The sequence below is a fragment of the Caretta caretta genome, chromosome 10, assembly GCF_965140235.1.
Source record: "Caretta caretta isolate rCarCar2 chromosome 10, rCarCar1.hap1, whole genome shotgun sequence".
NCBI classification, from domain to species: Eukaryota; Metazoa; Chordata; order Testudines; family Cheloniidae; genus Caretta; species Caretta caretta.
In genome coordinates, this window is record NC_134215.1 from 15,882,472 (window position 1) to 15,902,482 (window position 20,011).

At 41.6% G+C, this 20,011-nt stretch overlaps 1 protein-coding gene across 2 annotated transcripts in view; it reads left to right on the top strand.

Moving 5' to 3' along the window:
• The first annotated feature begins 12,872 nt into the window (after window positions 1–12,872).
• The window catches only part of CCZ1 (CCZ1 vacuolar protein trafficking and biogenesis associated), a 36,947-nt gene continuing 29,808 nt past the window's right edge, over window positions 12,873–20,011 (top strand). Inside the window, exons 1-6 of one of the 2 annotated variants that reach the window (XM_075132702.1) lie at window positions 12,873–12,891; window positions 16,108–16,205; window positions 16,296–16,389; window positions 16,482–16,559; window positions 17,785–17,832; window positions 18,323–18,406. In XM_075132702.1, the coding sequence (XP_074988803.1) occupies window positions 16,381–16,389; window positions 16,482–16,559; window positions 17,785–17,832; window positions 18,323–18,406 (219 nt within the window). In that variant the 5' untranslated portion in view covers window positions 12,873–12,891; window positions 16,108–16,205; window positions 16,296–16,380. Of the gene's footprint in view, window positions 12,892–13,377; window positions 13,613–16,107; window positions 16,206–16,295; window positions 16,390–16,481; window positions 16,560–17,784; window positions 17,833–18,322; window positions 18,407–20,011 lie in introns of those variants that run through there. The other variant, XM_048866209.2, reaches the window with a different exon arrangement.

Here is a 20,011-nt window from a genome sequence, read left to right on the forward strand (position 1 = left end):
CATGCTGCTGCCTGTGTTTGATCTTTCTGACCACCACACTGGAACATGTGTGAATTCTTAAATTAAAAATGTTAATCTCTGAAAGATACTAATTCCCATTCCCCCACCAGCCCTCCATGGGCAGCCCTTCTGTTGAAGTCAATGGAAGTTCTCTTGTTGGGTCAAGCCCAACATTTTCAACCAAACTGTTGACTGTCAAAAACTTAGTCCTGGAGCTTTTATTCAGGAGGACATGGGGGAAAGAAATCTCAGACTGACTTCCAATTAAAAAACATTCTTGGACTTTTGCCTAAGAAAGAGCTTCAGGATGGGGCTGTCACAATACCATGCAGACCCTTGATAAGGACAATAAACTATCCAAATAGGAGATAACAGTTTTCTGCTTGAGTTTGTTTTAGTAATTTAGGCTCAGGACCATGTTCTCCTGAGGAAGGGACAAAGTCAGAAGAAAGCATACACATACTTGAAGCTGCAGAGAAATTGTCATATCATGGAGTCTTCAAAATCACAGAGAAGGCAAATGGCCCTCTTAACCATGGATTTGTGAGAAAATCCCTCAGATACAGCCCTGTTGTACACTACAAACTTATGTTGGCATAACTATGTCGCCTAAGGCTGTGGAAAGTCCAGTGTTATATCAACAGGAGGTCTTCTCCTGTGGACATAGCTACCACCTCTTGAGGAGGTGGAGTACCTGTGCCAACAGGAGAAGCTCTCCTGTCAGGACAGGCAGCGCTGTAAGTGTTGACAAGCTTATAGAAGCCCAGACTGTACTCCCTAGGCCCTTTTACTCTAAGGCTGTAGTGCTCCAGTACCTCCCCGCTGGTGGCTGGCCTTTAGTTTTCTCCACGGAGGACGGCTGAATGTGTGGAGGAATCTATGGGGAATTACTGCTGACATGGCTCAGGGCTCCTGTATACCAATCACAAGAGACTTTCAGTCTGTGCCTGCAGTGTCAGAAAAATGCCCTTCCCCAAGCCTGTTATTTTATGCACTGCTGGAGAAATACTTTTATGAACAAAAATCATCCATTCTTTAGGAAAACAGGACAGATGCATTAGATCGGGGTTCTCAAACTGGTGGTCGAGGTTATTACAGGGCGGGGGGTCACAAGCTGTCAGCCTCCACCCCAAACCCCGCTTCACCTTCAGCATTTATATATATATATTTTTTAAATTAATTTATAAAGGGGGTCACACTCAGAGGCTTGCTGTGTGAAAGGGGTCTCCAGTAAAAAAAAGTTTGAGAATCACTGCATTAGATGGAGTATATCTGATGGACTCATTGACTTTCACAACTCATCCGGTTCAGTGTGGCACCTTTTTCTTCAGACTTGAACTGTAAACCTTTGTCTTGTCTACTCAGAATGCTTAACGTTCAAAATTAGTAATAGATTAGGAACCAAATTTTATCCACAGTCATATCTTTGAAGCCTCACTGGAGGCTGACCTCAGCAACTTCAAAGGGGATGTATGAGTGGGGCTGATGAAAGAATCAAGCTTAAAATTACATATTTGTTTATATTTTAGAACCAACTACTGTATTTGCAAATCTGTTCCCCAATTTACTGCAAAGACCTGAGTTCAGGATTCCATGCTTTTCCCGTCAATGTCTGCAATGGTTGATGACATTACCAATACCAAATACATTGAGGGAAAATGCTGGCTAGAGCATTTGTGAGGTAGTCAGTTGTTGCAGAGGAAGGAAATACAGAATCTTTGAAAGCACCTAGGAGAGGGAGCTTTGTACATCTTACAGCAGCAAAGTCACAGAAACTGTATCAAATTAATCCAATTTACAAGCACTTTTACTTACTATTATTGGGATGTTGTTTTGGGCCACACACATTATCTTTCCCTCCAAGCAGTATGTTGCCAATCTAAAGTAATATACTGGAAAAAATCCCAATGGTTTCAAATGCATTTCACACTGAAACACAAACTTCTACACAAATTAAGCTTTTCCTTGTACTACATGAAGGTTTTTTTCTGGAGTCATCTCATTCACAATGTCCTAAACCAGCAGTACTAATTCAAATTCAAATATAATGCACTTTTCCAGTGTTCCTTTTTCTCCCACCTCTCTAATCTCTTCTTCCTTTGGGAGCACAGTATCATACAACCAAAGTCATCTTATCCTTTTTAAACAGGCACACAAATTCAAAGTGCTGCTTATATGGTTGGTTGAACAGCAGAATTATTATTGCAACTTCATTTAATTGTTTGAGCAGCTGGACACTGTACACATGTGGAGGGAGGATAAGGTTGCCATGTTTTCCCTTTTATTGTTAATACACTTTACTAACACATTCATCAAGAAATGGACATTTATTTAACTAAAGCACTAGCATTACAATATTAAGAAATGTGGGACCAGATCCTTACCTGGCCACCACAGCTTCATTGACTTCAACTGAGCTACTCCTATTTACACCAGCTGAGGATCTGGTCCATGGAGTTTTTGATAGCATATGATGAATGCCATATGACAATCACAAGAAAAAGAAATGTGTCTTGGCAGTGGAATTAGTCTAATGACAGAACAACACTGGACTAGTTCACATGTAAGTAACAAAAACAAACCCATTCTCCATTTTACTGGCAATAAAGTAAAGTGCCCTGATGTTGAATAATCGTATTATCCTGGCCCAAGCAATAGATGTAAAATAAAGAACACACCCTGCTGCCATTGCAGGACCCAGCTCTGGTTCATCTCAACCTGTAGGATATGCATTACAGACCCAGACCAGAAGAACCTGAGGGCACAGTAGCAAATCCATTATTCCCCTCCAAACTCAAATGCAGGAGAGGATCCCTCAGAACAAAATGCTTTGAGTGTGTCCATATAATATTTGAGCCCAGGGACAAGACCAAGCTCGTCAATCTACAGTCATTCAGACACCAAAGTCTTCACAGAAGAGCTGATCAAGACAGTGTCTGAATGATGACAAAGTTTACCAGGCTTGTGGTCTTTGGGGATGTCAGCATCCACACAGACAATATCTTTAACTCTGTGTCACAAAATCTCCTACGTGAGTCCCGCAATTTAGGTTTTTGACATGCAATTTCCAGATCCTCACACACATAGCTGACCATATTCTAGACCAGCTGTTTCCAAACTTTATTGGTTCAAGTAGTACAACCTGAAAATTTCTCCTTTTTGTGCACATTTATTTAGGCCTTAATAGGCTTAGCCTAAGTATTTCCAGATATTACAGTAAAATAATTGCCTAAGGAACACTAAAATGTTCAATAACATCCTTTTTAAACACCTCAGGTTTTTAGACAGTACATTAAAAGAAAATACAATGGTTCACCCACTATTATTATTTACGTCTTGGGTATTATTCAGATCACAAGGCACAACTACATGTTACAAATGACATCTTGTTATATTTTGATATGCCACTGAACTACATTCAGTGGCTTGACTCTTTAAACGTGTCTCATTTAACTTCAACATTCCTGCTAATTCATTCTCTGGATTATTGTGGCAGATGAGCAAAAGTGCCCTTTGCTTCCCTTTGTACAAAACTGAAATCAAGAAAAATACAAAACATTTTGAGTAGCCCTTGAAGAAAATAAAAAAATAGCGCCCTTAAGGAGAAGTAGGTGCCTGGGTCAAACGGCGGGGGTCTGGGGTGAGTACATGAAGGAGAAAGAGGAGCTCAGAAAGGAGGGGTGCAAGTGGGGAAGTCTTGGCTGCAAGTGAGGCTTTACCTGGGCATCAGGCAGCTTCAGCTCCAGGCCTCTGTCTCCTCAGCTGCTCCAGCTCAGCCCTATCCCAAGCTTGGCCCATGGAGGCCTGCACTGCTGGGCAAGCTGCACATGGGAGGGCTGGAAAAGCTGCTGGGAGGCAGCTCAACTGGCATCCAGCCAGCTACCCTGCGGCTGCAGCCAGACTTTTATGGTGCTGCCAACCCGAGTGATTTTTTGTGACTGACAGGATTTCAGAGGGTACTGGAGCCCCTCTGGTGACGAGGCAACAGGCATCAGCCCCCTGGTGAATTCCAGCCCTTGTAGAAGCCATCAAAGTCTCTCCTCTCTGCCTTTCCCACAGGAGAGAGCAAAAAGCCCAGCTCAGTTCCCTCCTTCCCGACTCTGAGAAACCTGGACAAGACAGCGACTCAGCTCCTCCCCCATCCAGCACCTCATCTGGGAAGGGGCTGAGTAGGAGAGAAGAGCAGCTGGAGCTGCTTACCAGCTTGGGATGTGGGAGAGGGGACCCTGCTGTAGCCCCACAACAAAGGCCTGAGGGGGGGAAAAAAAACCAGAAGGAAGAGAGATGAGGCTGATGGGGGCTGAACTGAAGAGGGGAGCTGATGGAGGCTTGAATTGATGGGTGGTGAACTGATGGTGGGGGCTGAATTGAGGGACAGAGGGGATGGCAGGGTGGGGAGGGGTAAACTGATGGGGGGACTGAGGGACAGGATTAATTGCTGGGCAGGGAGCAGGCAGATATGTGGGTGATAGCTCCTGCAGCAGGGGCCAAAATCAGTTTACCCAACACACTTGGGAGAGTGGGCAACACTAACTGCCACATAGCCTGGGGAGGGGAAGATGGAATTCAAATATCAAGACAGACTGGAAAAAACACAATCTAATCTTTATTTATAAATCATTTTTTTTAACCAACCAAATGATTTTGCAGTGTTCACCTCATGATTTTTTATCTCTTGAGGTTGTCAACATTCCTTTTACCTACCAGACCCGACCAACTGCCCCCACCCTTCAACTTCCCTGGAGAGACAAGAGGGAATTTCCCATACATCCCCCGACTCCCAGCCCTATAAGGAACAGACTGCAGCCTCTGCAGACCAAAGAGCTCAGATGGAGCTCTCACTTGGCAGCAGCTTCCTGTGTGGGGGGCCCTCTGACGTCAGGGCTCCCTACCTAGTCGAAAGCCAGCCAGCTGAGTGCCAGATGAGAATACAGCACCCATTTGCCCTGCCACAGTGCACAATACATCGCTAAACACGACTTCTATGGAATGGTTGATGAGACTTATTCATTATGTCTGAAAGCAGCCATTAAAGAATATTTTGCATCTTGGCCATTTTCTGGTGCTCTGCAACCTGCGTGACAACCAGTGGTGAGCTGGAGCCAGTTCGCAACGGTTCACGCAAACTGGCTGTTAAATTTTGAAGCCAGTTTAGAACCGGTTGTTAAAGGGGTGGGCAAACTCCGTCCTGTCCGATCCGCCTGAGCTCTCGGCTGGGGAGGCTCCCCTGAGAATCCCTTTTTAATTTTTACTCACCTGGCAGCGCTCCGGGTCTTCGGCGGCAGGTCTTTCACTTGCTCCGGGTCTTTGGCGGCATTTCGGCGACGGGTCCTTCAGTGCCACCGAAGACCCGGAGCAACTGAAGGACCTGCCGCCAAAGTGCCGTCAAAGACCCGGAGCAAGTGAAGGAACCAGTTCTTCAGTTTTTGGCAGCTCATCACTGGTGACAACTGTTCATTTGAAACAGGAAGGGTTTTGTTTTTGTCTATTTTTCAAGAGTTTTGGGTGTACCACTTCCACCAAACACCTGTACCACACTTTGGGAACCCCTTCTCTAGACTAGATCCTTAGCTGTACATGCACGTAAGACACACAAACTACCCAGGGTCCTGGTCAGACTGCTCCCTTCTTCAGGTGGGAATCAGAACTGTCTGTGCCTCCAGGTAAGAAGAAGCTATTAATATGGTCCACACCAAAAGCTCATCGATGCAGTCAAATTTCCAAATGTACTTGTGCCCAATTGAGAGGCCAAGGAGTAGAAAAATTCATGAAGCACTGCAAGTTCTGCAACCACTCCTTGATTATTGCTATTGAGAGCAAGCACTGAAGTGTGCCCTCCCCTTGACCAACGTACCAGGACTGTGGAATGTCTGAGTGTATAATCTTGCTCGGGATTACCAAATGAAAACATACTCTTTAATTTGATCATATGCTTCTTAGTAGTTCTAATTGGATATGGCTCACAGGACATTAAGACATCAAATGAGAGAGGATACGATACAATATCTCAACATACTCCGAGACTATCTCCAAATTCCAGTGTTCAAGGCATAAGCATTCAAAGAAACCTTTGTATAACATTTCTTTGAAAAATCTCTATAGTACTGTTTAGTGCAACCACTGTGTCTTCCATTTTGAGAAATATTACTGGTTCCAGTGGGAGCCTGCATTTTAAGTAAAGAGAAACTGGTAGAATTTTTTGAAATGGAGGAAACTTTTAAAGTCGGATCTCTCTATCGCAGCTTTACATCCTCTCCAAATCATGCTATTTATTGCTGTAACTTCATAGGGAAGGATGATCTTGTGTCTAAAACAGGGGTTCAGTGCCCAGTAGTACCACAGACCCAATGTGTGACTCTTAGACAAGTCACTTAAAATCATTCTGAGCCTCTGTCTCCCAACTGTAAAAGAGAAACAATACTACTTCCTTACCTCACAGAAGCATTGTGAGGATAAATTAATGTCCATAAGGTGTCTGAATTTTGTTTACCTGTTTGTATTACAAGACTACTTCTTTTCTTTATATAGACTCTTGATTCAGCAACGTATTTAAGCACATGCTACACCCCCAGTCAGGACCATATTGTGCATTCTCTCATTGGCTATTGTTGGCATTCTACTTAAATGGGGGGAAATGAATGCAATATACCAAAGGAGAGAGAAGCAGCCCTTCGGCTTAATATTAGTAGACAATCCGACTTCCTCCAACCATATCCGAGAGAATCTAAATATTGATTTATAAGCAACAATTTATAAGCTTACTGGATTTTCTTCTTATCATGCAAACACGAATTTCAGTTGTCTTCAGACATATACTGGTTGACTATTTTCACTTCTCCTGAATATATCAGATGGTTAGTATTACTGATCAGTTGTCATTTAGAATGGGCCAATTTGGGTTTCAGATCTGCATGTCCAACTCTCACTGAAGTCCACTCCACAGAAGATACATGCAGGTGTATGCGGTTAGAATTTGGTGCTGCAGTCATACATGATATTACAGGGGTGGACAAACTACAGACCGGGGGCCGTAACCAGCCCTCCAGACGTTTTAATCCGGCCCTCGATCTCCCACCAGAGAACGGGGTCCGGGACTTGCCCCACTCCGGCACTCCAGCCGGGGAACAGGGTCGGGGGCTTGCCCCACTCCAAGCAGCTCCCAGAAGCAGTGGCATATCCCGCCTCTGGCTTCTATGTGTAGGGTCAGCCAAGGGACTCCACACACGGCCCCTGCCCCAAGTGCCGCCCCTGAAGCTCCCATTGGCCAGGAACCGCGGCAAATGGGAGCTGCAGGGACAACGCCTGCGGACAGGGTAGTGCGCAGAATCGCCTGGCCGTGCCTCCACGTAGGAGCCAGAGTGGGGACATGCTGCTGCTTCTGGGAGCTGCTTGAGGAAAGCACCGCCCAGAGCCTGCACCCCAACCCCCTCCCATGCCCCAACCCCCTGCTCCCGTCCTGATCCCCCTCCCGCTCTCTGAACCCCTCAGTCCCAGCCCGGAGCAACCTCCTGCACACCCAACCCCTCATCCCCATCCAGAACCCTTCCCTCCCGCATCCCAACCACCTGCCCCACCCCGGAGCCCCTTCCCACACCCTGAACTCCTCATTTCTGGCCCCATCCCAGAGCCCACACCCCCAGCCAGAACCCTCCTGCACCCCAACCTCCAATTTTGGGAGCATTCATGGCCCGCCATACAATTTCCATACCCAGATGTGGCCCTCAGGCCAAAAAGTTTGCCCACCTCCTGTGTCTTGCATGTGTACTAGATTAAAACTTCATGTAGATTTGTTTTAGATTTCATGTATAATTATTACCAATAAATTGTAAATCTGTCTTAAAAGCAACTAGTGACAGATAAACATGAAACAAAAATTAAAATAAATATAGATTTGGATTCCTTAGACACAGAAAACAGGATACATGGATTTACGTCAGTAAGTAATTTGTTAACCTTCTGAACACACCGCAAAGCTCATCTTTATTTCCTCTTTGTTAAGGCTGCTGAGGAGGGTGTGAGCTGAGGTGAATATATTGAAATTTATATTGTAATTCTTAATCTACTACATAGGGACCCAGTGCACTGGATGGATACCAAGAAGGGATTTTAACATTTTGAAGAGATAATTAGTGAACAGGAATAGCAGTTATATAGTTTATTAAACAGTGAGTCATCAAATTAGAATGATAAACATTTATTGGAGATGTTATAAGGAACAATTTTGTATACCACAAACACATTACACTGTTTAATAACTAAATTTCACTGCCTGAGACTGGATTTTTACATTTGGGTCTTCTTCCTCAATACTAAGCATTTATAGAATCATGACAAAGCTCTGGCGTTAACTCACTGATAAGCTTAAAGAGAAACATATAACGGTTTTACCCTCTATCGACTTCAGACTTATAAAGAGATTATATAATGTGAGCATTATTATGAGCAATACCTAAAAAAGACCCTTCCTTATGTGATATAGTCAAATGGCTGTTTTTAAATCCAACAACCCCTAATTCAAGCTCAGTCAGCCATGATAGATTTAATACAAATTCAAGCTTTTTCCCCCCACATTAACAAAGCAGCAATTCGTTGATTTGCACAGTGAAGGATATTTTTGTAGTATAAGCCAAAAACTACATTTAAAAAAATATAAAGGGAGGATTTTGGAGAATGAAGCAAAATTTGTTGGAAGACTAACACTTTAAAAGCCCACATATTTCTACACCTGAAGATTTCTGTTGCTCATTATCTTTTATCTCCTAATTTCCTCAGAACAAATGTTACAGAAATCAACAGAAGGGGTTGGAATGACAGATCAGCCCCATATTGGGCTTTACAAGGGAAACAGGAAGGTTTCTGAATATTTCTTTTCATTATCAATATTTTTCTTTTTACTTTATTTTTACAGCTTACCACTTCCATCTTAGTAAAATTAAAATCACACTTATGCAAAATGTTGGGGAGGCATGTTACATACATGACATTTCAGAAAAAGGAGATAGAGCCCAACTATTCCCTCTATAATGTATTATCTTCTCATTCAGAGCTAAAATGCCTTAAGCTGCACTGTTATAAGAAGCTCTGTGTGGGCTCAGGTTTCCACCTGCTTTGAGCTCATTCCAGGATCAGGGCCTTATTTTGTAATCACTTGCTATAGCAATACCAAACTGTTGACTCACCCACTTTTGGTTATACTTTTAGCCCACAGACTGTCAATTAAATAACTATTTGACCTGTGAGCTGTATTTATTTACAGCTGTCATCTCCAATACCCAGAGTGATTTATAGTATTCTTTTTGTTAAGTCTGCTATTATGCAGCTGACAGAGATGCTCAAAATAGTAGCAAGAAACAGTCAACAACTCTAAAAGTATGACATGATAAAAAATATTCCTATTTCCTATATCAGACTAAAGGTTGTGTTTTTTTATGTATGGTAAAACACAGATAAAGTTTTTAATTGTTTCCCCATGAATGCTGGGGTAATCCACTGTCACATTTAACTGCAAATGCACTTGTACAATAGTTTAATTTTATGTAATGAAGGACTAGGAATCAGATTTCAAACTCACAGCTATCTAATAACACACTGTAAATGCCAAGGAGTGGTATTACTGTGCATACAATTAAGAAGATAGGATGAAACTGGAACCACAATAATAGTTTCCATCTGCCTTGTTAATGTGTACACTAGGACTGTAGTAATTTACATTATGTTTTAACCATTATCACAGACTCAACATATATTTTGATAAATCCCTCACAAAAAACTTTCTTGAGTTAGAGTTAAGATTGTGGAAGTGCATTTCCTGTCAATACAATCACTAGACATTTAGAAAATCACTAGTTAAGAAAACATTAGTATCCATACCACTCACATGCTACCTATCTTAGAAATCACACATAACCATACATACCCACATTCCTATCCTATATGCTTCTACAACATAGTTCCTTCCAGTATTATTATTAAATATTTGTATTGCTATAGTGCTTAGGAGCCCCAGTCATGAACCTGATCCCCATTGTGCTAGATGCTGTACAAATGCAGAACAAAAACACAGTACCTATCCACAATCTACTAAACTTTTAATAATTGCACTGGTGGAAAATGCATTTGATCATACTTCAATGTGAGTTACCAAACATATCAGCACTGGAATTTCCATTTTTGTTTTTAAACAAGCAATAAAGGGAAACGTTCATCCCATCTGACTTGCTGTTCCAATCTCCACCACCACCTACTATGCTCCTTTGGGATTTTTTTTGGAAATATTTGATTCTGACTATTTCTAGGCTGTGTCAGATCCCTCAAATGAATTGGCAGCTGCAACATTTTGGAATGAAGTTTTTAATGTTAATTTTTTTTATAAGTGGAAGAATAAGGAACTGGAATGATCAGCCTTTTTGATTACTTACATTTGGTACTGGATATTTTTTTCATATGTTTGGCCAAACTCTCAGATCCTTATTCTATCTTTACTCTGGCAACTCTACTCAGTGCCACTCAATCCCTGAGTGTTTCTGTAGCCCTCATGCCCAGCTTCCTCTCCTGCCAGTACTGAAACATGCTCAAGATGAGCTGAGAGAGATCTGCATGGAGGACCTGGCATTGGAAGAAGTCAGTCTCCCCTTGCTTCTGCAACACCACAAACAGCAGTTTAAAAATCTGCTGAGGCTCACTGGAAGTCTTGGGTCCTTTGCTAAGATTTGGGTGTACCAGAGCATTACTACTTCTCCTCTCCTAATTGCACCCTCGACTGTAGGGAAAATATGGTCACAACTCTTTAGTACCTCTGGTGAAATATTTTATTGTGGAGGTGTCAGTAGTGACAACATAGTTAAGTTTGCATTAAGATTTGCACTTCTAATAGATATTACATTCCTTTCTCATATATAAAAAGTAATGTGTATCAATACCACATTTACAACACTTACTTAGGGTCTTCTTCTTAGCGTATATGCAACATACTTCAGGTGGCACATGACCAAGATTCATCACTGAATTTGGTCCGCTGGTTAGATCATTAGCTTCCCCAGCCCGGGCACTAACGGGGAGCGCAAGGTGAATGCTGATCCATGCCCCTTACTTAGGGTAAAGACCGAGGACTTGATTTAGCACTACATTACTGCAGCTTTATGCCTGCGTAACTCCACACTGGACTAATGAAATGGTGAAACAGCTCCTGGAATTTTAGGGAAACCATCACCAGCAGTTGAGCATGACTAATGCTATCCAGACTCACTCTGACAAGTTAGACAATCTGGACAAAATAGTAGAATAGATTAAGACAGCACACTACACAATGATGAAAGTAACTAACTGAGAACTTGAGGGGAAACAGACACAGAAAATATGATCTTCTTCCAAATTTAATCCTGCACAACTTGCTTGCAAACTTACAGTCCAGTACTCTGTAAAAATGGCATTGTGGGGTACCATGCTTATTTTTGTTTACTCCAGATCTGTCTACAAGCAACAAAGTGTTTAGTTTTTTTTTAAAATGCCTGACTCCTGAACACAGCTTGATTAACTGAAGCTGGGATTTTGCCATCTCAGGCATCATCACACGTAATAAAGAAACCGGAAAAATTCTGCTCTTAATTACACAATTAAGACCAGAAAGAACCATATGATTATCTATTCTAACCTCCTGCAACTGCAGAGTCTATCAAAGAAATTTCTGCATCAAGCCTAATAATCTGTAGTTGAATGAGAGCATCTCTTAGAATAGCATCCAGTCTTAATTTAAAGACTTTAAATAATGGAGAATCCACCACATCTCTCTAAATTGTTTGAGTAGTTAATTATCTTCACTGTCAAAATAGTCCCTTTATTTGCAGTTTAAGTTTGTCTAGCTTCAACTTCCAGCCACTAGATCTAGTTCTGCTAGATTAAAAAAAAAACACCTAGCTTCAGATATCTTCTTATACTAACACACAGTGGTCAAATCATCTCTTAATCTTCTCTATAAAATATAGAGATTGAAATCCTTAGTCTGACATTGTAAGGCATGTTTTCTAGACCTCAGTCATTCCTGTGGTTCTTGGCTGAGCACGCTCCAATTTCCAACATTCTTTAAAAAGTATGACTATCAGAACAGGACACAGTATTCCACTTCTGATGTCATCAATATTGTATACAGAGGTAGTATCACTTCCCTTCTCCTACCTGGTATTCCCCCCAGAGATAGGCCAGTGTGGAAACAAGAGGGTTCCAGAAGTGTACTTGAGGACAGGAGTTGGCTCAGCACTTTGGGAACTTACTAATCACATTCATGTGTGAGGACAATATTGTAAGCTCCTGACTGGAAGCTGTTTGGGACAGGGACAGTGTCTACCTGTACATCTAGAGTGGAGCTCAGTGGTTTTAATAGGGGCCTTTGGCCACTCCCACAATACAAATAATAAATAATTAAAAGAGGAGGAGAAGGAATAAAACCACAAAGACCTTTTTCAAATGTTCAAGTTCATGAAATCCTGGTCCTGCTAAATAACGGCAAAACTCCCATTGACTTCACTGGGACCAAGACTTCACCCTCTATCTTTATCAAAGCTTGACCAGGGTTGACTCTAGAGCCACCCGACCGTGCGGCTCTGGATGTTTTTAAGCTTCCTTAGTCCACACAAAGCACATGTCAAAATCCCTGCTATCCCTGAAAGCGCCACGAAGAAATGCTCACCCAGAGATCCTCACCATCCCACGACAGCACGAAACGCCACTCTCCAGCTGCGCTGCTCAGGCCAGTCCCCCACCTGAACAACCCTTACCAAAGCCACACACACAGAGAGAGAGAGAGGGAATCGCTCTTCCCGGCAATGCCACTTTTCAAGACCAGCATCACTGCATGAGGCAAACGAGACCGCCCGGGGAGCATCCCCCGCCAGCTCGGTACTTAGCCAGCCCCCCGCCCCGTCGTGCCCGAGCCCCCCGCCGGTGCTTCACAACAGCGATATGCCTCTTCCCGGGCGGCCGAGAAGGGAGGTAGCTCAGCTCGGGCTTTCTCCGTTTCCTTCGTCAGGGCCTCACAGCCCAGGAAAGAGACAACAGGAGCCCCTGGGACCCGCCGGCTTCTGCTGAGCTGCCCTTGGAAACGGAGCCTGCCCGCGCAGCCGCTTTCAGCTCGCTGGGGATCCCGCCCTCGCAGGGGCCCGGGAAGATGCTCGGTTTCCGCGGGGGCTGGGCGGGGTCCCCACTGAGGAGCCCCGGGGCGGGGGCGAGGGGACGCCGGCTGTTGCGGAGGGAGCGGGAACGGGGAGGCCTCCGGCAAGTGCCCTCCGCTCGGCGGCGGTGGGGTCGGCGGAGCTGTGAGGGGGTCGCGCTGGCGGCTCCCGGCCGTGCCGCCCGCGGGCGCCGACAGAGCGGGTCCGGGTCGGCGCCGTTCCCTTCCGGGGCAGGGGGGAAGGCGGAAGTGCCGTGTGGGGCTGGGGTTGGTGCCGGCTGAGGGCCCCCGGCTGCTCCCCGATGGTGTGTGGCGGCTGCCAGCCCCAGACTCTCTCGCTTCGGGCCCAGTATGGCGGCGGCGGGGGGAGCCGGGCAGGAGAAGCAGCTCGCTCCGGCCCTGCTTAGCTTCTTCATCTACAACCCCAAGCTGGGGCCCAGGGAGGGAGAGGTACGTGGGGCAGCCTGGGCTCGGTGTGTGCGTCCGCGCAGGTCTGGCTGGCGTGGGAGGGGTGATGCCTATCGGAAGGGGGGGGGTCTATCGCTGCAAGGGAGCGTGTGGGGGTGTCTTCACTTGAGGTCGTTGTCTGCCTTGGCGGGGGGGGAGGGGAACGTCTGTGTGTCTGGATGGGGTAGGGAGGGGCTGTCTGAGGGGAGAGGAGTGGGCCACATCTGTGTGTCTGTCTGAGGGGCGGCGGGGTTTCCCTCACCCATTGTTCCCTCATCTTTCTAACATTCACGTGGTGATTCCCAGCCCCACTTTCCGCAGTTCTAGGACCCCGGTGAAACACCAGTGATGTTGCCTTGCGACGCTGCTGCACCACCAAAAGACATTCTGACTCTCACACTTGCACTGTCAGACAGGCTAGTGCAATACAGCTATCAGGTTTCCGCTCCAGCCGTTCTGTTTATCCCTTGACACTGGACAACAAATATTTGTAAATATTTGTCCTGTAATATTAATATCCTTACTTATGGAGCACCCATGGAGAAGGGCTGTTCTTAAGTGCCTCACAAGCTGTAAAGGGATGCTTTCAGGTTAAAAGTATGAGCTAAAAGTTTCCAGTATTACAACTGTCCTTGAATCACCTTACCAATATTTGTGGTTTTACAATGACATACTTCTGTTTTTAAAATGATTTTTCCTCTGGTTTGTTGCCCTGTAAAAGTCCCACACAAAAGACAGGGGAAACTGAAACTGACTAAGCAGGTGCAGCCTTGAACCTGACTAGACACAAAGTATCCTTTCAAAGCATAAAGTAAACTGAAAAATAGAGAAAATGCAGCTACTGTTATCTTAAGTATTTACTCTAACAATACATTAAAATATTCAGGGAAAAGTATGATTTTAAGATGAGGGGTCCCTATAGCTAAAACTTTAGCATTTAGAAACAAGGCTGCTTGACCCATTAAATTCCTGCAGCAACAAGGTTAAAAAACTCTCAACATTTCCCAACATAAAATAAATGCAGGCACATAAATGCATATGCAGATAAGTGAGTTGGGATCCATGGCACAGAAGTTGTTCTGAGCACCTGAGCTTGCAGGATCAGGGTTTAGAATTTTAGGGTTTTTAAAAGATCCTTCAGAAGTCTTTCATCTGCTTGGATGTTCCAGGTGCATACAATAATGCTAAATGTTTATACAGCACTTTTATTTACAAAGTGCTTTGTAAACATTAACCCATTAACCAACATCCCTGAGAGTAGGTATGCACATGATGAATCCTTTCTGCTTTCACAAAAGGTATCTGTTAACAACAGTGTTTATGTACTACTTCTGAGTGAGTCAAATTGATATCAAGATGTAAATATACATACTGAGCATTTGAGCAGCTAGATGAAGCTAGTAAGTTAACTGGCAATAGTAATGGAAGACTGATCTACCAAGCTATCACAGATCAATACAGATGACATACTCTCTTTAAACAGCCATCTGATACGTTGTAGTCTATCTACCTATCTTCCTGTAGTTTCATTTGTTAGATTTAGGATACTGATTTAATCTATGTAGGTACTTGTATGGCCCCAATCACTATATCTGATGAACTATTGTGGTGCACTGTTAAACAACTGCCACATATCTCCAGATTTGTCTCCACTTCAACAGTAAATGAAGTAATATCTTAGTATATTTTGTGCGTTGGTTATAAAGTGCTGTGGGGTATAAGTTGCTATATTAGTAGTAGTGGGTTATTTTTGTCAATGCAATGATTTGTTATAATGTACTTTTCCAGATATTTACAACAAAAAAAGTGGAGCATTTAACTTTATTAAATTTAATAGTGTCCACCTCTAAAATAATGTATCTAGAATGTACTTGTTTACTAGAATTTATTTGAAATGTCTAAAATCGAAAATTGTAGATAACAGCAAATTGCATGGCTAACATCACAGTATTAGCTTTCTGTTTATAAATTCTGCTGAATCCTGAGGCTAACAATTTAAAATAAGTGTGCTTAACTTTTGTAGTGCACCTGAATTCTTTGCTAGCTAATGAGAAAAATAAAAAGCTTTCTTCTGAGAAACAAGGCAAACTTTAATGTTTGAAGGGGTCTATTTTCTTCTCATTGTGAGTGTGAATTAAATATACATATTGAGAAGCAAACTTATTTTTGACTTCCTGCCTTAAATATGTGGTGTTCCTGTGTACAACTATACAGTTGCATTTCACTTCAGCTAAATTCCAAGTGATTCTTGTGCGTAACTTGTATAATATACTGCATTTGTAAAGAACGTTGAGATCTTTTTTGATGGCAGGCCTTGTTAATGTGCAGTGTATGACTTTTATTTATTATTATATAAGCCTGTTTGGTAATAAGAGAATTTTTAAACTCTGTTCAGTAAAATTAAGGAAGCTACAGTTTATTTTGAAAAATTACTTTATTTTGGATCTCTGCTATTCTATTTAAAATTTAGTCATCTTTATTCTTATTTCAAATTGTAGGAGGAAAAGAAGATTCTTTTTTATCACCCAAATGAAGTAGAAAAGAATGAAAAAATTAGAAATGTTGGATTATGTGAAGCTATAGTACAGTTCACAAGGTAGTAAAGTATTACTGTTTGCATAGTTTATTACAGTATAACAAATTGTATGTTTCCTAAAATTTTGTTCCAAATATATTATTTTTCCAGAACCTTTAGTCCATCAAAACCTGCAAAATCTTTGCATACTCAGAAGAATAGACAGTTCTTCAATGAACCTGAAGAAAATTTCTGGATGGTCATGGTATTTATATGCATGATATATACCTTCCTAAAATGTTAAAAATTGCTAAATACATTCTGCATTGTCTGATGCCAGTTTGTTCCACTTTCTAGGTAGTACGGAATCCCGTAATAGAAAAATACCACAAAGATGGAAAACCAGTCATAGAGTATCGAGAAGAAGAGTTACTGGTAATGTTTAGTTATTCTTTCTTTCTAATTTCCCTTTACTTTTCTAATTAAATATTTTAGTTGTAAATTTAAAAAAATATATAGCTAGCAGTGTCTTTTAGGTCAGCTTATATCTATAACATTTGGCTGTTGTAAAACTGATTTAAGTATATGACTGCAAACTGGAAATAAAGTAGAACAGAGCATTTTGCAACAAACTCTAAAAGGGAAGAAAGAGACAAAGATATAGGAAAAAATATCCAAAAAGGAATTTAGAACCACACAATAAGAACAGCAGTGAAATTATGTAATGAAATGTCATTAAAAATAACAAATTGAGAGATCTATTGAAATTTCAAGGAACAGGCCAATACAATTAATGATCCAACATTGATTTAATTTGAAGAGTTTATGAAGAAATCTTCCTTACTACATTTAACTATAGCAGCTTCTGTTACGATCCTAAGATTATTTATTGATCATCTTTGTTGGAAAATCAAACATATCATGTCTGCCAGGAGGCTTCATTTCAGCACTGTAATATCATCATTTCACTTTAACTGTAAGCAGGCAGAGTAATTGGCCAGATGGCATAATTTTAAAAAAATGTTTATTCAGGCTTCCTGTGTTCTTTAAAGTTTGTGCATCATGTTTTTATTCCTCATTGTGTTCTTAAAGAAATCATTCCAATAAAACAAACCAGTCTTACTCCTCTTGCCAGAAAACAAATTAAAAACCTAGTCTGGGTCAACATGTCAGCCCAGTGATGAGTAGATGTGGAGTCCTCCCCTACTCTTAACTCCTCACCTGCCCTGAACTCCTATGCAGGGTGAGGGGAAAGCTGATTTTGAGCTAACTACTCTTCACTAATGACCAGCTAGTGCCCAGCACTTATCACAATTATAGGTTGTTACTTTAGTCATATTCCTTTTTCAGTACATATTATGGTTTAATAATAGTAATACTGTTAGGTTTACATTTTACAAGGAAAGAGAAGTAGAAAATAATTCATGTGTATACTGAGAAAATACTTAATAGGAGTACTGTCTTTAGTTACTTTTTTCAGCCATAGCCAGTAACTGCTAGGAGCTTTTGATTTTGATTTGTGTAAGAGATGTTCTAGTCTTTCTTTTAACTACCACGTGTAAGCCAGAATATAGAATGTGCATGGCATTTGTAGGTCAGTCATAATATTTGGAACTGTGCCTATTCTTGTAATGATGACCTATTATTGGCTGTTTCACAGGACAAGGTTTACAGTTCAGTCCTACGGCAGTGCTATAGCATGTACAAGGTAAGGGTAATAGATTTATAACAAGATTATCCTTTGAGAGAGGGAGATAGACCACCCTCTGCACCCTACTATCTGAGCATAAACAAATTACTCACTCCTTATGGGGTGCCAGTCTGATCCATGCTGTCCATTTCTGTCTGAGTTGTAGTAGTGGCAGTGGGGAGGATATGACAGAGTGCTTTTGCGGTCCTCAGTGCTGTTCTTGAGTTCACTGTAATAGGAGTAGTAAAACCATTCCCAATTTCTGTGAAAACTTAAATTAATTCCTTCACATAGTGACAGATCTTGATTGACAGGAGGTTATCCCAAATCTGCTGAGGCTACAGGTCGTCTAGGTTAGTTAGTTTGTATGGAATTGAGGAAACAGTAATTATGTGGGTAGCAGTTTAGTTCTTATTTTTCTGATTTTAATCAAGTTATGAGTAACTGTTATACTGTATTTACACAATTGCCCAACTAAGATTGCTTTTTTTTTTTTTTAACCTATTAGCTTTTTAATGGTACATTCCTTAAAGCCATAGAAGATGGAGGTGTAAGGGTTCTAAAAGAGAGATTAGAGAAATTCTTCCATCGGGTAAGTTCTTACTGTTTATTATTAGAGAACAGACAATGTGTTTGATACCAAAGAGGAAACAAAATGCACAAGTGCCTGCACGGAAGAGCTTCCATTCTGTGTGTATGTATGTGTGTGTGTGTGTGTCTCTGTCTCTCTCTCTCAGCAATGGGAAGACTAGAGTGAATGACTAAGAATGTTTGAAAAATGTTTTGTTTAATATTATTATAGTCTCGCATCATGGAAGACTCTTTAGAAGGGATTTGAATAAACAGAGTGATAGCTTGAAGGGCTAGAATAGGATGATCATCTGTTAGAGATAAAATCATCTTAATATCCATGTTTAGAAAACTGTTAAAACCTTAATTATAATCAAGTATGATTAAACTTTTTCTTTAATAGAGTTGTTTGCATGACATAATTACAAAGCCTTTGGCAAATCACATCCACTTAGTTTTGTCGGACAATGGCAAAGTGTCTCTCAAATCCCCATGTGGAAAAGAACACCATACTACTGTTACCAGTTAGTCCTCTAGCTCCAACCTTGCTGATAATACATGCAGTGATGGAATTTCACTGGTGGGATTTTTGTTTTCAGATTACTTTCAAAAAATGTGGGAGAGAAGAGACAGAATATTCCCTTCAATTTAAGGCACTGGACCAGGACTAAGGAGAGCAGTTTTCAGTTTGGCTCTGCCACAGACTTCTTACCTGATGCTGGGCAGGGCTATCTTAACACATGGATGGAAGAGAGGGGGGGCTATGTACAACTATAACTCTTGCATCCCCTACCTTTGTGTATTTGATTTTTCAACTTTAATGTTTATAGTGTAGTTTTTTGGATTTCATATAATACAGCATTAGATGTGATGTAGAACATCATGTGTATGCTGCAGGGTTTCCCCAAATAATACTTCTGAATATCAATAACTAGAAGAAATGGTAGGGTAGTGAAATAACTTCTAGGATCATAGAATCTTTTGTTCCTTGTGAGTAAATGGAGCACTGGTGTGTAACTTTCAGCTGTGTACCCAATTTTTTGTGCCGACTAGAACAGTCTGTGTGTTTTCTCTTGTGATAAATGTAATGTGCCATATCCCAAGCACTTCTGTAAGTATGACATTTTGTATGCATTTACATATTTGTTTTTATACCACAGAACTTCAAATAAATCAACTTCAATGTATAACATGCTTAAGTGCATTGTGGGATAGTTCATCACAGACACATAATGGTCATCAGATCCATTCACCTGCTAATGTGGAATATGTTGGTGGATTGTTTTGTAGTGCAGTTGGTCGTACTGTTGGATGCTCTCTGGTTCCATGCTACCTTTGTATCACTGTTCTCTGGCTTTTCTGAAGTACCCTGAACAATCTTAATTTGGCTTCTTCATGTGATCTTAGATCAGCACCATTTCTCCCTACTTTGTCTTTTTAATAATATGGATAATAGAAATGCTGAAACAAAGATGCATATAGTGCTTAAAAAGTAACCAACCACTTCTTGTCAAGTCTTGGCATGCCAGTATTTCTGCATGGTTTATATCATAATCCATTATTCTAATGTATGACCTGCACACAACACAACTAGAAGAAAGAAGTGGAGATTCACTCAACACCAAGC